The 20,563-nt window shown below is 48.9% G+C and overlaps 1 protein-coding gene across 1 annotated transcript; it reads right to left on the reverse strand.

The window, feature by feature from the left end:
- Nucleotides 1-1,134: 1,134 nt before the first annotated feature.
- Nucleotides 1,135-19,620, reverse strand: RUFY4 (RUN and FYVE domain containing 4). Its single transcript, XM_044438496.1, has 11 exons — nt 19,553-19,620; nt 18,215-18,355; nt 14,513-14,576; nt 12,943-13,049; nt 12,012-12,140; nt 11,479-11,585; nt 9,780-9,923; nt 8,803-8,866; nt 6,238-8,217; nt 3,806-3,912; nt 1,135-1,287 (listed from the first exon to the last, which is right to left on the reverse strand). Exons 3-11 carry the CDS (start codon nt 14,556-14,558, stop codon nt 1,137-1,139), a joined length of 2,835 nt encoding a protein of 944 aa, XP_044294431.1. The 5' UTR covers nt 14,559-14,576; nt 18,215-18,355; nt 19,553-19,620; the 3' UTR covers nt 1,135-1,136.
- Between the last annotated feature and the right edge of the window lie 943 nt (nt 19,621-20,563).

The raw sequence follows: 20,563 nt of genomic DNA on the forward strand, positions 1-20,563 counted from the left end.
AATCTAAGGCAGCTTAGATTGCCTTTCCTTCCTCACAACAACTCTATGAGGTGGGTTAGGCTGAAATTCAGTGACTAGCCCAAAGTCACCAAGTTGTCTTTGTGGCTGAATGGAAAACTAAAACCCAGGTCTCTTGAGCCCCCTGTGATAACTGCACCACCCCGGCTCTCAGAATGGCTCTAAAGGTTCTGCTTCCAAGACACGGGGAAACCAAAATAAACTGGATGGGAGTTTGCTTTGCATAGTTGATTTTTAAGAAGGAGCTAGGGTGTGAGCCCCTAGGCTGGATCAGAGCTGTGGTGCTGCAGGAGGGGCTTTCTCTTGATTCCATCAAGCCTGCCATCCTGAGTAGACTCAGCCCTGCCCTGCACTGGCTGTTTGTTAAAGAAGAAACAGTGACACAAGGGCAGATTATGTGACTGACATAATGTCATATGTTTATTGATTTCCTCATGCCCAATTCAAGTATCTTGCAACTGAGTATCTTTGCAGATTTCTGGAGCTGCTACTTTACTTTGTTCATCATATTTATAGCCCTTTTCTGGCAAAGAGTCCAAGGCAGTTAAAGTGATCCCTTCCCCTTTCTCTTCATCTCCATTTTATGCCCGGAACAACCATGTGAGCTAGGTTAGACTGCGAGTCCATGACTGGCCCAGGCTCACCCCGTGAGCTTCATGGCTGAACAGGGACCAGAAGGCAGATTTCCTGAGTCCCAGACCAGGGCTCACAGGGTCAAAGCACCAGAAGCAGGGCCAAGGGCCTGACCGGCTGCCCTCCTCAGGCTTCCCTGTTCCTTCTGAGCTTAGCTCACAAGAACCCTCACAGCAGTTGCCAGCAGGGTGGGGTGGATTGTCTAGCAACACTGCATTGGGTGTGCTATGGGAATCGCTGTGATGAGTGCCTGCACTTCAACGTTTACCACTATGCCACTGGCCATGCCTCAAATACACCTGAAGATCCTACAGGAAGAATGAAGCAGATGGGTTAGCAACGCTATGAAGTGTCCCACTGGCCTCTGTCTAGTGTGCTTTGATCTGTGGGTAGTGGCAGCTCATCTCTGCGTAGGACCTTATAAAGCCAGCATTGTGGGAGGTCAGTGCTCCTTTTCTTCCCTGTTCCTCTTGGGCTCTTTGGACTCACCGTAGTAGTTCCAGCAGCTTCTCTTTCATGCTGCAGATGAGTTCCCTCTGTTCCAAGAGCTCCTTTTTGTATTTCTTCTCTTTTTCTTCTGATTCTTGGTGGCTTTTCTCAAGCGAACGCTGCAATTGCTCTTTCTCCTGCTGAGACCTAAAGCAGGAGCGAGAGGCACTCTTGAAACCCTACTAGATACATTGCTCACACAACTCTATTGCCATTATTACTACTAGTACTGCTACTACATTTATATCCCACTTTTCTTCCTCTGCAAGGACCCCAAGGTAGCTTAGGTTTCCCAGTTCCTGGACCTGTTAATGCCTATACATGCCTCTATATATTTACCCATCACTAACTTCTTCCAAAGTACCAGGGTGTTGGAAATACCTTTTCCCACGCTACCAAACAGCAATCTCCAAGGTTTGCATGGAAAAGATAATGCTTGTTAAATCAGTTTAAACCTGCAACATGATATACCTCTGACCTGAAAAGCTTCTCCAAGGACTCTAAGCTACCTGGGGTCATTGTTTTGGGCACAGTCCATTTGTCAGGTGCGCTCATGATAACTGGTTGGACAATGACTAGATAGAAAGAAGGGGTTGAGACAACATGGTAGCCCACATTCAAAGGTTGAGTGTAGGTTGTTGCTGAAATATGGGTTATCATTTTGTCTGAACCCAGCTGTGATAGCAAGTCATAGTTTGCTATCATAAACTCATGAAGAGCACCCATGATTTTTTGTTGGGTTGCGGGTTGTTTATCATGGTTTGTTAAATCAGCTAGTTTCAGATCACACCGCCCATGGTTCAGCCACAACCCATGGTTCAACAACAACCCACACTCAACCCATTCTCAGCCCTTGAGGATGGGTTATCTTGCTGTTTGAACACAATAACTGGGGCATACTTCTGAGTAGACACATCAGGATTACCATGAAGCAGAAGGGATATCACAGACAGTTGTGCATGAAATGGTCTATGACCACCTGAGGGGGCAAGGCAATCAGGCTGGTCTTATGGATGGGCCAAGTGGGCATCTCTCCTGGACACCGGGATGAAGCTACATTCAGCGGCTTTGGGAAGAATTGCAAAAGCTAGTGAAGTGAAGCCTACATGTCACTGGTTTCGTTGCGTGTAATATCTGCGATGAGCCAAGGCGGGGTGGGGGGGTGGGGGAAGCAGTAAGTGCCTTTAACCTTTTTTCAAAGTCCTATAAGTTGTTTGGGTACTAAGAAATAAATTTCTGTCAATTAGCTTGCATGCGTATTTCCTTTTCAATTTCCAGTTTGCTGCCATTTGTTCTAGATTGGGATGGACAAAGCGCAGCCCGTGAGCTGCCTGTGCCTCTTCCCAGCCCTGGAAGTTGACCAACCCCATTCTAGATAAAACCAGAGAAATGTGTTAGCTTTCGTAATCCTATACAAGTCATACAACTTGGCAACACTACGGAATTGTCCGGAGAGGACACCAATGGTGTTCCTTCCCCAGGGCACTATGTGTCGGGAAGCCCAGGATTCAACTAGTTTAAGGGCCATGGAGAATGTAGGAAGCCACTTTATAGCAGGATATTCCATTGGCTCATCTAGGTCAGGATTGTCTGATCGGACAGGCAGAAGCGCTGCAGCAGAAGCCTTTGCTGTCACTTGCGACTGATGTTTTGACCTGGGCATGGAACCCAGGAGCTTCTCCCTGGCACTCATCTAAGGGTGCACAGTGCTGTAAAGTCTGCCAAGGGTGTCCAACTGCAAATCAAGGCCCAATGGCTGTGTGTGCTCTGCTTGAAGGCTTCCTCAGAAATGCTTGTGCGCATGATCTCTTGCACATTAGAGCAAAGGCAACTAGGAAGAAAATTGCACACATCAGCTGGGTGACAGGAGGGGATGGGAAGATTAGATTGGACACCTAAGTTCCATTAGAGAAGTAGGAACATGGGAAGCTGCCCTATACCAAATCGGACCATTGGTCAGCCTCATGCTGTCTTGTCTACATCAGAAGGGTTGAACCTCAAACCCATAAGTCTATCCATCCCACTTGGGGCCTCTGTGCCCTGACCCCACATCCTTGTCCCCCAGCCACTGATCATTTGGTGGTTTCCTATCTAGCCTATTCTTGGAATGTCTTTCCTAAAGCTTCGTTGCTGTGTGTAAAAGCTTTAAGCTAAAATATGCTGTGGTTCTTTTGGGAGGGTGGATATTTATTTATTATATACATAGCCTACCTTTTTGCTGCAAAGAACCTAAGTCAGTTTACATAATCCCCCTCCTCTTCATCTTATCTGCAGAAGAACAACCCTCTGAGGTAGGTTGGGCTGAGAGTCTGTGACTGGCCCAAAGTCACCCAGGGAGCTTCATGGCCAAGGGGGAGCTAGAACCCAGGTCTCCCACATCCCAGTCCACACTGCCTCCCTTTTCAGCCCCACCCTTCCGACTCTGCCCCTGCCCCTTTTCCTCTGGACCAGTGCTTCACTGGCACGAAACCCTTGAGAGCTTCTCCAAAACAGAACTGGCTGCGTATCTTCAGGATTGCAGGCAGACGCTCTACCTGGAGTTGTCAGAGATCGAAACTGAGGCCTTCTGCATGCCAAGCACGCGTTCTGCTGCTGAGCTGCTGCCCCCCCCCCCCCCGCCGGCCCTCCCAAGATGCCATGCAATCTAACAGGCTTTTGCTCTCACCGGCTTAGCTGCTCCATGAGATTCTTCGTTCTCGTCTCCTTGGCCAGAAGCATTTGCTTCGCCTGCTGCACGTCCCCAGTCATTTTATCCAGGTGGCTAGTCAGACACTGCGAGAAGTCAAAGGAAGGTGGGGAAACACAGCTGAAAATCAGTGTCTGGCAGCTAAAGAGCCTCCCCCGGCAACCCCCAGGAGCAAGTGTTGGGGGTATGGGTGTTGTAATAGGAAGGTCTGAGTTACTCAGTCCTTTGAAATTCTGAAGTGTTGCAGCAAAAGACGTGGTGTGAGAGAATCCTTCCACAAAAAGCCTTAGATTATGGATTTTCAGGCTCCGGGACCACTTAGTTGCCTTTTCTCTGCACACATCCCTCACCCCTGCTTTAAGCTTGGTACATAAACCCTTCTAGAATGTAAGAATTGCCTTGCTGAATCAAACAAAGCATCCTGTTTCTGAGAAGCCAATGAACAACGACCCTCTGCTTTTAAGCAGTACTGCTGCCTCTGCAGCTGGAGGTCTCACTGATCTATCTAGGTACTGGGGCACCAATCCTCCATGTCCTCTCCTGCCTCTTTTCCAACTCTGGCATATCTTTCTTGAGATGGGGAACCACAGCTATCCATGGTTGCACAAATGGAACCATCCGCACCAGCGCTTTATAGAAAGCAGCCTCCCACAACATGAGTTCCTCTGGAAGTTTTGGACAACAATGTGCATCATCCCTGACATTTGGCCACACAAGGTGCCGGTGATGGTTGCTGTAGTCCAAAGCATCTAGGGGGACCAAGGTTGTGGGAGGGTGATGCAAAGGGATTAGAGTACTGGAGATTTTCATTCCGTTCTCTCCTTAATGAGCCCTACTAGATATTAAGCCCCTGAGCAGACCTTGGTTCTTTGCTGTCTGTAGTACACTGTTTGTATTATTGTTTGCATTTTGTGATGTTAATTCATTGTACACTGAGAGCTTGGGTGGATATTGGGTGCTTTAAAACTGCAGTCTGACACCAATGAACACTGTTGGTGCTGTATCAATTGCAACCTGAACAGATGGGGTTGGGATCATGCTTGCACCAAACCACATTTGTCATTTTGTTGTCCATTCACTGAATTTGGGGAAATACCTGAAAAGCCTGTTGCTGTCGGTCTAGGTTTTCACAATTTACAGGAAATCGGTGGCATTTGCAAACTTGGCTTGCTCCCTGTTTGCCCCTGAAGGCCCAGCAGTCATGATTAAGCAAAATTGCACCAGTTCCGATGCAAAGGGAACCTTTGGCTTATTTCCAGAGAGCATGGGATTGCAGTCTAATGTAAAGAGACTCATGCACATGACTCCTGATCTGTGCAAGCCTGGAAGAACAAGCCAATGAGAGAAGAGGGAGGACCAGTGCAAAAGCCATTCCTTCAGACCTGCACTGGCAGGGCAAAAGGAAGTGATGGGCAGCTTTCTGCCTTCTAGTTTTGGCCTAAATTGTTCAAACTTCCCCTTTTCTACTATTCTAAATAGGCTGGAAGCAACTCCAGGCCTTGCATAATTCCCCTGCTCCATTCCAGAGACATATTAGAGGAATGGAAGTGGATGAATTCAGGAGTTCCAAAAATGCTCCCCAATCTGCCTCTGGAACACCTTATTTCAGGAACATTAGAAGCTGCTTGATTCAGAAGCAGATCATGGATCCATTTAGCCCAGCGCTGACTGGCAGTGGCTCTCCAGGATTTCAGGCAGGAATATTTCTAGCTGTACCTGAAACAGCTGAGGATTGAACCTGGGACCTTCTATATACAGAGCAGGTACTCTGCTACTGAGCTATGGCCTCTCCCGCTTGTTGCTTTCCCTGCCATGGCCATTCCAACACCAAAAGACATTCTGAGAGCAGACCTCCTCCTCCTTTCATGTCTCTCTTTCTGCTCATGGAGAGGGGAATCTGCTAAATCCTAAGGCCTTTGAGAAGGCTTTGAGAAGTTCCCAGGAAAGCAGCTTCAGTTCTGTTTTTAAGTGTTTGATTTTGTTTATTATGTGCTAGCAAACCTAATTGTTATTTTAAAATGTATTTTTAATATGCTTCTCTTCCTGATTCCTAAACTGTTTCTTTCTTCTGACTCAGTGGAAAAATAGGAGAACTTATTACTTGTCTTTCTATAAATATAAACCACTTGAATTGACAGAGCTTCTTTCCTCCGATTGATTCATGGATCACCATTTTGTATTGGGTGAGGGGCAATGACCTCGGAAAGGTACAATAGTTCAGCCTCCTTTGGAGGTGACATGATAACTCCTTTCTTTTTGGTTTGTGACAAGACTTGCCATAGGTCTTTTCCCACTAGAAAAGAAAGATGCCAACTTCAGGCGGTGTCTGCATATGGGGCTTGCGATCGGCAGCGCCTTATTTTCCCAGCCTCATAGATTCAGGTATACTGCCCATGAACCAGGGTCCTTACCTTCCCCAGGGCATCAGTTCCGTGTTTGGCATTGGTCCCCTTCTTGGCAGGTCTTCCCAAATCTTGCAACACATCTGCCTGAAAGAGCTCCTTCCCCATCTGCCATGACTTAGCTGCTCCATGGCCGCCTTTCTCAGCAATGTTGCCATTCTCTTTGACTTGAGCCGTGGCTCTCTTGTCTCGGACCTCATATGCCAGAGCTGGCACAGTGAGCAAAGCAGCACCTTCCTCTGTAGGGCATCCCCAGAACTGTTCCAACTCTTCACTCAGCTTCTCTGCTAGGTCAGTGGCTTGTGTTTTCTCCTGTTCCAGCTGCTCCACTTGGTTTCTCAGCTGCAGGCACTCTTCTCTTAAGGCTGAGGCCACCATTTCACTTCTCTCCTCCCGGGCTTTTTGAACTGCTTGGTTGGTAGCCTTCAAATTCTCCAGCTCATCTCTGAGCTTCATGGCCACTTGGGTCTGTCCCTCCAGGGCTACAGTTGTGCTCTCCACTTGCTTGGTTAAGATGTCTCTTTCTTGGAGGGCTTTTTGCAGAGCGGCCTGGAGTTCCTGCCTCTCCTCTTGCAGCATGACCACCTTCTTTTCAAAAGTTCCCAGTTGGTTCCTCAGTTCCTGCAAAGTTCTTTCAAACCTGATCTGCCCTTCAGCAACTTGGGCTTCTAGCTGAGACAGTTCCCTGGCTTTCTGATGCAACTGAGCTTCCAGTGTAGTGTTTTTTTCCATTGCTCCCTGTAGCTGCTCTGATAGCTCTTTTTGGTTTCTTTGCAAGCCCTCAGCGGCTTCTTCCCTGTCCCTCAGGGTCTTCTCCTGTTCCTCTGAAGATATCCGGAGACTAACAATGTTCTCTTGACATAGGGACAATTCCTTCTGAAGGTTCTGTACTTCCAGCTTTGTAAACACCAGACTTTGTTCCTGAGACACTAGAGTTTCCATAAGTGTTTCCTTCTCCTTCTCTAGCACCTTTATCTCAGCAAGACTCCTCTCTAATTTCTCCTTCAGGAGACCTCTCTCCAAAATAATTGGGTATTCCTCCCTTTCTGCTGGCCTGCAACTTGTCCCGTCTGACTGCCCCTCAGCTGTTTCCATCTGGCCCTGTTGGCTGTTCAGGGCGACCACTTGCCTTTCCCATCTCTCCAGACTCTCTTCACAGACCTTCAGTTTCTCCTGCAGTCCTTGACATCGACAGAGCAGCTGCTGATGCCTCCGTTCTTGGGCCTCAATGTCATCCAGATGCTTTCTCCTTTCCACCTCCTGAGAACTCAACCTTTGTTCTGCTTCCTCAAGAGCCTTCTCAGCATCATGTTTCCTGGCCAAGGCCATCTGGCATTCACTGGTTAGACTGTCAACCTTGTGTTCTGCCTCTTTGAGGGCCTTTACTACCCTGGCCAGTTCCTGCTGCTGCTTTTCCTGCTCAGCTGTTTTCTCTTTGCATTGTTCTTCACATTTTACCAGCTCTTCTTTCAGAGCTCTATGCTCCTCTGAAAGGGCATGCCTCAGAGACATGCCCTCCTCTTGCTGCTGGGACAGCTTCAGCTGCAAAGCACCAACTTCCCACATCAAAGTTCTCAAATTCTTCTGCTTCAAGTCATCACCTTTGGCCGCCACCTGATGTGGCCTTTCCAACTGTCCGCTGAGGCAGTGTTCAGGCTGAGGAAGCAGGCAATGGCTGGAGATACTGCCTGGCTGCTCTGTGCTCACCTGTACTTCACCATTTGCACTCTGTACTTCCCTGCCAGAAGCTGGATGCTGGGCACCCTTTTCCATAAAGGGATGCAGCTTTAGGAAGGAACCCATCTGCAGCAGGCTGTTCTTTCTGCTTCTCCAGACCCCGATCCATTTCTCCACTGACTGTTCCAGCCCAGGCCTACTCGGGTCATCAGCAGATGCCTCAATAACGCCTTGGTCCTTAGTTTTTAGTGAGCTGCCATGACCTTGGGTAGCTCCTTGGCAGCTCGTACAACCTGTGTTTGAGTTCCCAACCTATGGTCAGCAAAAATATAAATAGTTTGGTACACAATGATGTTGATCGGTTGGATTGCAGGAAATGAGAAACATGACTCAAAACTTGACATATGCTCAGAAACAAAGACAGGTCCTGGAAAAGTCCATGGGCACTAATCAGGGCCCTTTGGTGGTTGTTAGACTCCCAGCCCCCATGAGCTCCACACAATATGACCAATGCTCAGGGATGATGGGAGCTGTGGTCAAACAACATTTGAAAGGCCACAGTTTTTCCATTAAAAAATAACAGCTGCAGATTGAGTGCCAACATGTTTCAAGAGATTTCTCTTGGTCAGGGGTGATTACATCTCCAGAGCTTTCAAATGACATTCAAAACTCGCTGCTTACAACTCTGTACAGGGGCTAAATGTGGCACAGAGAGAGCAGGGCACCCTCTTGAGGTGCTGCCATCCTCCTGAGACAGCCATCCTCCAGTGAGCCAGCTGTACGTGCACTTTGCCTTTCCTACTGGGAAAGCCTAGGTTACACCAGCAATCTAAAACCTTTGCTGGCGTGGATTTCCTGCTGTATATGGAGACCAGGATGAAGGTAGGGATGATGTACCTCAGAGAATGCTTTCTTCACTTGGGTGTTCGTAAGAGCTGGGATGGAACACCGTGGCAAAGCCCTAGGAGAGACAAAAGTACAAGGAGAGATGACAGAGAGATTATGAATGCTGTGGAGAAGACAGACTCTGGGTTTTAGTCCAGGGCTAGAACCCTGAGTGATAGCCTGAGGCTGAATAATGGGAGATTCAGGGCAGACCTGCACAAAGTCAAGCTATGGAAATCTCTACCACGAAGTGTCATGATGGCTACCAATTTGGCTTTTAAAGAGAAGCAGACAAATTCATGGAAGAGGATTCTTCTAATAACCATCAGTGGCTATTAGTCAAGATGGTGGCATATTGGCTCCAGTATTAGGGTCAGTCTGTCTAGGCACATCTGTTGCTGGGGGACATCTCAGCTAGTGAGGTCAGGTCCATTTCTGGGTTCCCTGCAGGCAGCTGGTTGGCCACTGTGTAAACTGGACATGACGGATCTTTGGTCTGATCCAGTGTGGCTCATTTTAGGTGACTACATTCTCACAGATCTGCAAGGATGCTGCTGACATCTGAATTTCATCTCGTATCTCATGAGTGTTTCATAAACATCCTGAGGGCACGATTGCAGGCTCAACAGTGGATTTAGCCTGCACTGCTAGTGCGAATGGTACTGGGAGGGAGAAGGAACGGTCCCAAGGCAGTAGTGGGCCATCCATGCTGGAGAAAAAGAGGGGATTGGGGGCAGACAAGGGAAAGTTGGTGGACTAGATTAAAGAGGAACCCACATATGGCGCACCAATGCAGAGAGAGCAATGAAAGCGAAATGGGAAGAGTGATGAGCAGTGGTGGGTGTATCTTCTTGTCTTGCCCTAAGGCAGCGAAATGGCTGAAGCAATCTCTCGTACTTTGGCAGGTTTCCAGCACACCTGGTCTGGTCAGAAAGGAAGACCTCAGTGGTGGTAGTCATTGGGGGGCGGGGGAGTAGAGGGGTACTCACTCAGAGACCATAGGCCACGCAGCATCCAGATCTGCTCTGCAGAGGGCCAGATGGAAGGTGATGCCGTCCAGCTCATAGAGGCAGCCCAAGATGTCCTGCCACAGAGTCCAGTCCAGGAAGGGGCTGCGTGCGTAGTACCAGTCACTGCAAGCAACAACCCACAACGCTGGGGTTTGGAACCTCTTTCATGACAAGCTCTACTTTGGAGAAACTCTCAGAGGCTCCATTCTAGTCATGAAGGCAAAATGGAGCACCGCCAAAGGCAGAGGGGCAGGGCCAAATCCCAGAAACTAGTTTCAGCCAAAAGCTCTTACTGCCTGAATGAAGTCTTAGGAGAGGCATTTTAATCTGTTGTGGGGGACAAGGATACACAAAAGCTAGGAAGCCACCCCATGGTCAGCAGTGGGGCAGAAAGCAGCTGGGGCCAGAGGAAGGGGACATGTTCATCTGGGAAACCCAACAGCCCAAGATGCAGCTCCCAGGTGGGTTGTATTTATGCACGAATTAATTTATAGTTATATCCCACCATTTTTTCCTAAAGAACTCAAGGTGGCTTACATAATTCTCCTCCTCCTTTCAATCTTCTCACAACAATTTTGTGAGGTTGGTGGGTCTGAGAACCTGTGACTGGCCCAATGCCACCCACTTAGCCCCTTTCAGGTGCTGGCATTCCTGAAACATCCCAGAGACTGGGAAGACGATAAAAGGAGAGACCCTAGGTGCCGTGCATGAAGCTCCGGCAGAAACAGTGACTCACGAGGAGACCTTACACTTGGCACCCAGTACCCAAGAGTCGACCCCACAACCCAATGCAGGGACGGCTGAGCCAGCTGCTGCGTCCTCCTCTGAGCCCCAGCACGCTGAGCAAACGCCTGGACCTTTATCAGAGACAGAGAGTCATGAGAAAGAGGAAGCCGCACGTTCTACTCAGAAGGAGGCAGAGCAAGCTGCCTCTTCCTCCTGATGCTGATCTCCCTGAGCCAGAAACAGAAGACACAATAGGTGTCGTGGATTTTTCAAGAGCCCAGAACAGTCGTATTTTACGCCGAGTTGAACAGCTACGAAGTAGACTGCGTAAGAGGGAGGAAAGGCGTGACTTGGGAGAATGATCCCACGTGGGCTCAGGAAGAGAAGCCATTATAGGGCTGACTTCTGCTTAGCAAGGACCGCTATTAGGGAACTTATCAATAGAATTGTAAATCTTGTAGACAATTAGCATTAAAGGACTTTAGTTTTATTGCTCTAGAATGTGTGGAATGTTTACATACCAGGCTGCGCCTCATGACACTACGTCCCAGATTGACTCCTCAGAATAGGAAAGGCACGACAGTGCTTTAATATTTGGCTTGGGATAGCAGAATATGGCTTTGCAGCCTTCACCTTCTCTCTGACCCCACGTGGCTCATGACATGGCACTGGGAAATGGGCTGCAATCTCCTTGCTGGACCAGAACAGCCCTTATTTGCCCTTTTGCCATATTTATGCACCAGCTTGTTGCCCTGTCCCATGACTGCAATTTCAGACAAGTGCCAGGGCTCCCTCTTGGGCCAGTCATGGCTCCAGATGACAAATTTCTCCATGCCTCTGATTCATGATACCAATTTCTCCATTGCTCTGCCCTTCCCTTTTGCAACCCTGTTCATCTCAAGTTGCCACCCTCCTCGCTGTCACTTTCTTTCCCAGCTCAGAGCACCCTTACCTGGTGATCTTTGGCTCCATGAAGCAAAGTTGCAAAGTTTCGGCCAGCTGCTGATGAACCAGGCAATAGCGAATGAAAGCACGGCCCTTCCCCACAGCCGTTTTCAGCTGCCAGGACAAACAGATTCTCATTTGGATCCACATTCAGAAGTAGGGAAATTCTTTAAAGTTCGCTGCAGAATTCTGTACTCACTCCATCTCCCTTTCCTGTCTGTGCTGGTCTGGCACACGGTCACTTATAAGCATCCCACACTTGCTGCCAGCGCAAGGGTTCTTTGAAGACACCCTAGTCTGCCTTTCCCCAAACTTGTGCCCCCTACCCCGCAATGCATTTGACTACAACTCCCAGTAGCCTCAGTTAGGAGGACCAATGGTCAGGAATGCTGGTAGTTTGAAACATGTGGAGGGTACCAGGTTGAAGAAGGCTGCCGGAGCCCTGGTGCAAGTCAATCCCTGCCCAGTTAGGCTGGAGCAGTATGAGAACAGGACCTTTTGCCACACGCTCTGCTCAGATCCAGTGCCAACCAATCTTACTTTGTCCAGGGAGGAGATGTGTTGCACCCCTTCATGTGTTCCACTGTGCAGCTTTGTCAGGACTAGGCTCAGAAAATCCCAATAATCCTTTCTCTGCCCAAAGAGGTTCCTCTTCTCTTTCAAATCATACTGAGGGAAAATACAGTGTGGAAAGGAGAAATACAGCACTCATTGTACGTAGTGTCAGCATTCTGTGGGCATATTTACACTGCTGAATTCTTGCAATGCTTGAATTCTCACTAAGAATATTTTTACTACAATGTAAGAGCGGGGTAGATTTCCCCCAAAATAACTAAATATGTCTGTTCCTTTGGGGAGGTCCTATACATGGACCAGGATTACAAGGCAGAAAAGGTTAAACAAACTCCCAGTTCCCTCCTTCAGCACACAGATGCAATCAATGCATGGCCGAGTAGCACCCTCTTTGTTATTGGATGCACATAGGACCTTGCAGGAAATGTGAGGAGTCTCACAGAAGTTGGGGATGTTTCACAGAAAATAACATGAGCAGCTACGTCCGCTGACTGTGCAGTTCCTGTATGTATCCTGTAACCTGGTCTAATGAACCCTTTTCCTTCATGGGCCACATTCCCTTGGCAGTGGTCAGCCTGGGGGATGTATGGTGAAGGTGCACAGGGCCAAAAGCAGTGGTCCAGAACTATAAATTAGTAGGCTCACACATTTTCTCACTCTTTCTAACATCCCCCCTCCTCCTCTCTCTCTCTCTGACACCTTTCTTTGCCTCCCAAGTTCTGTCAGGGGATGGACACATCACTCTTGTCAGAGGCCTGAACTGGCTGCTTGCAGGGAGCTTTTGAAAATAAGGCAGAGGGTGACAGGTTGCCCATCTCTGTTGTGTCTTGCAATGGGCAAATAGTTCCCTTCCCCTTTCCTCAACCAAAGTCTTGGTGCAGTTGATCAGCTCCCATACCTGCAACAGGAACTCCAGCTGGGCACAGAACTGTTGCAATTCCCGACTGCCATCTGTCACTGGTAGTCCCTGTTCTGGGTAGTTTTTGTGCAGCTCAGTTATGGTATCTAGGCAAAGGAAGGGATGTCATTAGTCATGTTCCAGAACATGCAGTGTACCTGTCCTGCCACAGCAGTGCTCCTTTTAATGTGGCACTGGGGTGGTGCATGCCGGCAGCCTGGCGGCCAAAAAAGCCACTTGGAGAAACAAGGGAGAGAGACCTGCATGGTCTGGGCAACCTAGGAGATCTGCAGCAAGAAGAGGGGCAACTCCACACAAAACGTTTTAAACGCTGCTAAGGTGTCTGCTTGGCTGGAGTAAAGGGGAAGGATGATCTAGAGCTCCTCAAGAGCTTAGGCACAGCCCTTCCTTTCCTGGTGGCCTCTCTCCCTCAGAAAGGGACCCCATCCTTGAAAGCCAGGTTAGGGTGGAGGGGGGGGGAGGAAAAGGGGCCATGGACTAAATATGGGGAGGGTCGGGAAGACAAAACTTGCTCCCCTGCTGCAACATTTTGTTGCCATTTATGCTGTGGCCAAGCTACTTTTTGAAGGCGGAAAGCAGAACGTAGGAAGAGCCCTGCTGGATGGAGGCAGAGGTGTATGCGGTCTAGCATCCTAGTCTCATGGTGGGCGACCAAAGGACAGTGGAAAGCACGCAGGAAGCACGGACATGCAATAGCTGGTCAGTGCTGCACGTGGCGGATGTAGTCACTCATCAGCCGTGGAACGACTCCCCACTGAGGCCCACCTGGAGTCAACAGTGTCATCTTTTTGGAGACAGGTTAAGCCTGCCTTCTGCTTCCTGGTATCTTGTGACAAATGATAGGACGTGCCAGCTGATTAAAAAGAGGTCTAGGTTTTTTTGAAATTGTTTTAGTGTTTTAAACTGCTTTTAAACTGTTGTATCAGAGTGTTATGCTATATTTTAGTGTATTTATTTATTTGATTTATAAAAACACATCCAATAGTCTCAATGGGACTCTCTGGGTGGTGTACATCCAGTACAAATATTATCTTATTTGAATTTTATTACATATTCTATTATTCTACCTGTTATGAATTGCTATGGACTACCCAGAGAGCTTCAGCTATAGAAATGAAATAAAGAATGGAGTAAAAACAACTCTGACAGCAGAAAGCAAGCTCAAAATGATACACGAATAGGAAATCTTTCTAGAGCAGGGATGGGACATTCCAACTCCCAGCATCCCTCATTGTTGACTACAGTAGCTCCAGCCAAAGGGAGCTGCAGTCCAGCAATGTCTGGCCACCCCTTCAAGGAGGCATGGCTGAGATGGATGCCTTTAAGTAGAAGGACTGGGGAATGGTCTACTCTGCTATCATGAAAAGTGCTTTGTAAGGTTAGCTGGGAAAGGGGTCACCAACTACCGAAAAGCAATATAAAATAATACACTGTTGATACAGCGGGTACTTGAGAAATTGACCCAGCCGCAGTGCACACCTCCGATAATGCCTTGGCTGTAATGATGCCCACAGGGAAGCGGGAGGCCAGAGGTCCCCCATGCACTTACTCTTTAAGCCCTTGATTACATGAAAGAGCTCTCTGTCACTCGCCATAGCTCTGCCTCAGCTTGCCTGCAAAGCAAATAGGCACGCATTAAGGGAACGGGGTACCATCTGTCCTCATGCTGCTCTTGTTGCTGTCCATCCCGTCCTGGGTATTTCTCCTCCCTCCTTCTGAATCCATTAATAGCAATATAAAGCAGGAGGGGATTTCATCGCACATGCACACCAATCAGCCCCCCCCCGCCTCTCTTTTTATAACTCCCTCCATGGATGACATGGGGGGCGGTGCCTGCTAAGTGGTTGCTCTCCTCCCTCCAATTCCTTCCAGTGGTACTAGTGCTGTCAAGCGATTCCAAGGCTCAGGGAATCAGCAGAGATGGGGATATGAGGAAACACAAGAAAGCACAAGGACAAAAAATTGTACTGTGATATGTTCCCATGTTCAGTGCCAAAGGTGTGGGATGTTACAAGAGGCTTATTTGCCCTTGTCATCCCAATGGAAGTGTCTCTGTGTTATTTTGTACAAGTGGAATGAACGAAAGAAGGCAGGAGTCAAATCACCTGGTGTTGCTGCTGCTGTTGTTGTTGTTGTGAAAATGTGCTCCCTAGAACCAATTAGATGCAATAATCCAGTGTCATGTGAAATTTGGCGGCATAATATCAGAAACTCCATTGGACAGTGCCTGTAACATCACTAATGATGTGATCCAACCCTTTTCCCACTTGCCCACACCATTTTGCTGATGATTGACACATGTGTATTGCTGTACATTAAAGGGAAAACTTGGGCAGGGCTTTTATCCCCCGCCTAGAAAGGACCCAAGACTCTGAGCAATCATTCTTCCCTAAATTCACAAGGAACAAAAGCAATTAGTCACAAATGACAAGTGTTTGATCTTTTCCAGTGGTATCTTCCAGAAGCCACCAGCAACACTACAGTGGGCCCACAATGCCACCATTCATCCAACCATACCCTGAAATACTTTTGCGGCTTCTTCCACATGCTGCTCCTTTCCCCATTCTTCCTCTGCAAGCACATTTCATCCCACAGCACCCTTCTGTGACTCCTTCCACTGAGATGTCTCATCCAGTCCACCCATGAATCCAGTGTCAACTGGACACTTTGGATTGGTGTCATGGACTCAATGCTGTTTGTGCAGAGGCCTCTCATGAAAGGGGAGGGTGAAGAACACCCTTCACCTGCTCTGGTGCTCCTCTCCTTCTTCTCGCAGCAGGAGTACCATAGTCCACTTGAAGCAGGGACAATTCCAGCATTGCAAAGTACCCTCTGGTAGTCTTCGACATCGGCGGACAGCCTCACCCTATGGCTAATGCATCAGAAATGGCCATGGTGGGCAATGAGAAAGCTACCAGTTAAATTTCTCAAAGTGTGAGATGTGAGTGATGCGGAGTGAAGATGCGGTGATGGTTGCCCACTGGAACAGCTTCAAATGCCCAAAGAGATATTCACGGGGGAGGATGCTGGCAGTCACCTTGATGGCTATATGCTGCTTCCATTATCAGAAGCGGGATGCCTATGTACATTCTCCAGGATGCTGCTGGGGAAACAACCAGGAGGATGCTACTGCACTCATGTCCTGCTTGTGCATTGGCCACAGGCAGCTTACTACTACTACTACTACTACTACTACTACTACTACTACTACTACATTGGCTACTGCGTGGACAGAATGCTGGACTAGAGACACCCTTGGTCTGATCGAGCATGGCCCTTCTTACATGGGATTATGAAGAACTGGCACAGGGGCTCCCCAGTCCAGCTTCTTGGACTGCAGTTAGCAGGACTGCTGGAGCTGACTCAACGCTGAGTGCTTCTGGGGCCATGGTAGCTTCCCAAGGGTGCCATGTGCTGATGCTCGAGGAATATCAAGCTGGGTCATTCCTCAGTATCTTCTCACAGTGGGGAGCCATGATCCCAGGCATATCTGCTGTCACTTTGCCTGAAACTAAGTGAAAAGGGTGCACAGTCCTTTCTTCTCTCCCCTTCACAAACATCTCCTGGCCTCTTCTGCCCTGCTTCCCCAGGGCTGCTACAAGAAGGATTCAGCCAACAATTAATCTAATGAAGCCCCTGCAAAGGCAGGCAGGCTTTTCCCTCAGTGGTGGTGAGGCATCCATCTCTGTGGACGGTCATGGAGGCCCAGTCCCAAAAACCTTCTCACTGTGGTAGGAACTGGCCACTATGCTATCAGCTGCCCACTGCTATCAGGGCTTCCACTGTGGTAGGTGGAGAGGGGATGCCAGGAGTGTATGGGTCTGGGGATGGACCAGTAGATTCAAAGCCCTTCCACTTCACCAACATACTCCTAATAAGGAAAGGAAAAGGAACCCGCTGCCCTATTTCTTTTCCCTCCAGTATCCCCTCTCCAAACACACTTTGGCAGCCTGCTCAGTGTGAACCTAGCAATCAGTGGGTTGCTTGTTCATTTGAGTTCATTTCTGTGCTGTCTTTCAGAAACCAGCCAAGGTGGAACCTTGATCTTCCCTCCCTCAGTTTTCACAGGATCGCACTGCCTCAGCTGTGCTACACCAAGCATGCATCAGTTCCTTGGTGGTGAAGCTTGAAGCAGGTTGCCTCTCTCGCTGCACAGCAGGGCCAGCCATGTGTGCCGAATTATGTATTTGTTGGATGGATATCCTGTCTTTCCATCAAGCCACGACACCCTAGAGCCATCCAGCCTCCAGGGGTGGCTGCCCCTCTCCTGCAACTGCCTCCACAAAGGCTTCTGAGGAACGCCTTACCCTGAGCGGCCAAGAGAAGAAACAGATCAGGCTGGAACTCAAAAGAGGCAGCAGAAGAGAAGGAAAAGGAGCATGGTAGCAAAGAAGAGGTCAGTCTGGATGGACAGGAGTGCAGTGCAGGAACTGAATCAAATTCATCCCTCCCTTCCTCCATTGCCTTGCATCAGACTGTGAACTTGAGAGCAGGGACTCTTGATTTTTGTCAAGTCACTCTAGGACTCTTTTGACTGGTGAACAAGACCAAAATGATTTAAATGAACAAACCAACAAATAACTGATAAGACCAAGATTAAAACAATTATGAAAGCAAAATAAAACAATTAAAACACAACAGCAGAAATAAAGAAATAAGTGACACCAACCAATTAAAAAATTCCTTCAGCAGCAAAGCAGCTAATATGCAGAATAAAAACATCTTTGCCTCTTGATGGAAGGACAGCCTAGTGTACCTTAGCAGAGAGTTTCTGAGCCTGGGAGCAAGCCACCAAGAAGGCCTTCTCTTGTGTCACCACTGAACATGCCTCTGAAAGTGACAAGGCCAAGAGAAAGCCCTTAAAACTTGGGTAGACTCATATAAGAGAATATGGTACTTCATGTAGCCATATAGGACTTAATGGTCATGACCAGCACTTGGAATCCTGACCAGAAAGAGCTTGGTAGCCAGTGAAGTTGTTCCAACAAGGGAATCACATGCACTCTGTCACCAGCCAGTTACACAAGAAAGAAGGAAGGAAGGAAGGAAGGAAAGAAAGAAAGAAAGAAAGAACCTTCAACCATCTATCATCACCACCCATTTTGCCTGAGGTTTGCTGGCTGCATGGGAACTGCTACCTCCTACCCTCCAAAAAACTGTGCAGTGCTGAGCAAGTCTGATGTTTCATATATTTGCAAGTGAGTTGAAATAGGCCCCTGATTTGCATGCATGCAGAATAATTTTTGCATACCTCCACACTGCTAGGCTGGAGATCTTCTCCTTCCTCCATGCATGGGTCCCTGTAACATGCTTACTTCAGGGTGGAGAGAGCCTCCAAGAACCCTCCAAGAGCTTTTCTTATATGCAATCTAAAATGTAATGTCCAGGAAACCTGAAGATACAATCACAGTGTAATGCTACAGCTAGAGCTTAAGAGAGAGGCCCTAAAGTGACATCATAACAGGTGATATTGTTTAGTTGCTATGAAGCCTCCCTTCATAAAGCCTGAGTAAAGAAGTAAATGCCTGGGGGAGAGGAATGGAAATATTCAGAAAAATACACCTCATTTCCCCCCAGAAAATACATGAAAAAAATCTGCAAGAAAACCTGTTTTCTTCTTTTTCTTCCTGGTATTTCTGGTTTTTTTCCTCCCCACCCGCACCTGAACCTTCACCGTGGCCACCTCCGAGGCATTTATATGCCTGAGGCTTCCCTTGCAAATTTTCCCAGTGTGTCTGAATTCCATGGACAAGATCCCAGCACTGGGCTCCGCTTCTGTGCCCTTAGCAGGCCTGCGGCACTGCACATACCTGGCCTGACGAGCTGGATCTCAGCTGTGCCTTGCCTTGTGCCTGGCCCCCGGGCGGCTTGTGCCCCTCTGCTCCCATCCGCTCGCACTGAAGCTGGCGAATGTATGAGCAGCCCGACACAGGCAGTTTCCTCTTTCCTTTGGGAGTCACTGCTTCCCAAAGGCGAGGTGGGTGATGGCCCAGCAGAGGAGGAAATCCCCCTGGATTCCAGGAGCGGCAGCAGTGACTGACACAGAAGGAATCCTTCAACGTGTGTCCGACCCACAGGTTCGCACTTGTGGGCTAGCACTGCAAGTCCCGGTTCGAATACAATAGCGTGACACCTGGCCCACAACAGGGAACCCTGCGGTGAGAGGGGAGCGCCGAAAGGCATGCTGCTGATCTGTACACAGGTGCTCACATGCTCATCTGTGCGTCCTGTGGGATTATTTGTGTACGCTCGTGCCTGAAACTGCAGAGCGGCCGGGTCGCGGAAACTGAGCAATCCGGAACCAGTTTCGCTATTTTCGTGCCGGAGCCCCGAAGTCTCTCTGCACGACTGCGGGTTTATGAGCGAGGCGAGTGGCGAAAGCCGCCGGGGAGTTGGGGGGCGCCTGTACATTTGGCCTTCCGCCTCGCAAGTCCTCTCTCCGCAGCTTGAGCGCTGAGGCACGGGCTGGCGCCGAGCACGGGCATTTAAGGGTGCTGTGCGGGAGGGGAACGGGGAGACAGTGGCGCGCCTCCGCCCGTCGGACAGGGGGGAAAGTGTGCCGCCAGCCTTGCTTTGCTATGGGACTCACCCGCATGACTTCTCCCCCCGGGCCTCGACTCGGGCGGCTTGCGGAGGGCGAGCGCCGCCGCCGATCCTGGGCCTGCAAAGCGAAAGGAGGAAGCATCTTGGAGGGAAACCCCGTCGGCTCGGGGCATCCGATGCCCTTTCTTCGTGCGGCGGCTGCAGCTGAACCATCGCTTCCTTCCCCAGGAGGAAAGGCACGCAGACAAAAGTCCGTGCATGTGTGGGCGCGGCGGGTCTGGCAACTGTCTAGTTTAGAGGGTATGTAAGGAGCTGAGGGCAAAGTAGGTGGGTGCGCGGGTCCTTCCTAATCACCGGCTGCAACCAATGGCCCGCAGGCGCTCGCCTTCCCTCACGCTTTGGAGGGTCCCACGAGCATGGAGGGATCATGGGTGGAAAGTGCCTTTTCCGTGATGGCCCCCCAACTGTGGAACATTCTCCCTCGGGAGGCATGCCAGGCACCACTCATCTTTTCAGTGCCAGAGCAAAACTTTTGTCTAATACCAGCCATTGAGAGTATATGGCAGAGCCTGCCTGCCTGCCTTCCTTCCCTCACCATTTGTTTGAGTTATGGTCTGCACTGATGTTTTAGCTATTTTATTTTGGTTTGGTACTTTTTTGAATGGAAGTTGTTGTTGTTATGTGCTGTCAAGTAATCTCCAACTTCTGGTGAATGAATGCCCCTCAAAATGCCCTGTTCTTGACTAATAAGCAAACTCAAGGCCCTGGCTTCTTTTGTGGAATCAATCCATCTCCTGTTTGATCTTCCCTTCCCTTTCTTCTGCCTTCCACTTTCCCTCCAGGATTCTTGGCTTCTCATGATGTGTCTGAAGTACGTAGTAATGATCTTTGTTTTCTTTGTTGTCTTCATATTCAGCTGCAGTCCTTCTTTGGACCTCCTCCTTTCACTTTCATCAGGAGTCATCTCAGTTCATTGCTGCATTCTGTCAGTAATATAATATCATCTGCATATCTTAAATTACTGCTGTGTCTTCTGCCAATTTTCACTATTTCCTCT

This window comes from Varanus komodoensis, unplaced genomic scaffold, assembly GCF_004798865.1.
Source record: "Varanus komodoensis strain SLA01 unplaced genomic scaffold, ASM479886v1 scaffold32, whole genome shotgun sequence".
Taxonomy (NCBI): domain Eukaryota; kingdom Metazoa; phylum Chordata; class Lepidosauria; order Squamata; family Varanidae; genus Varanus; species Varanus komodoensis.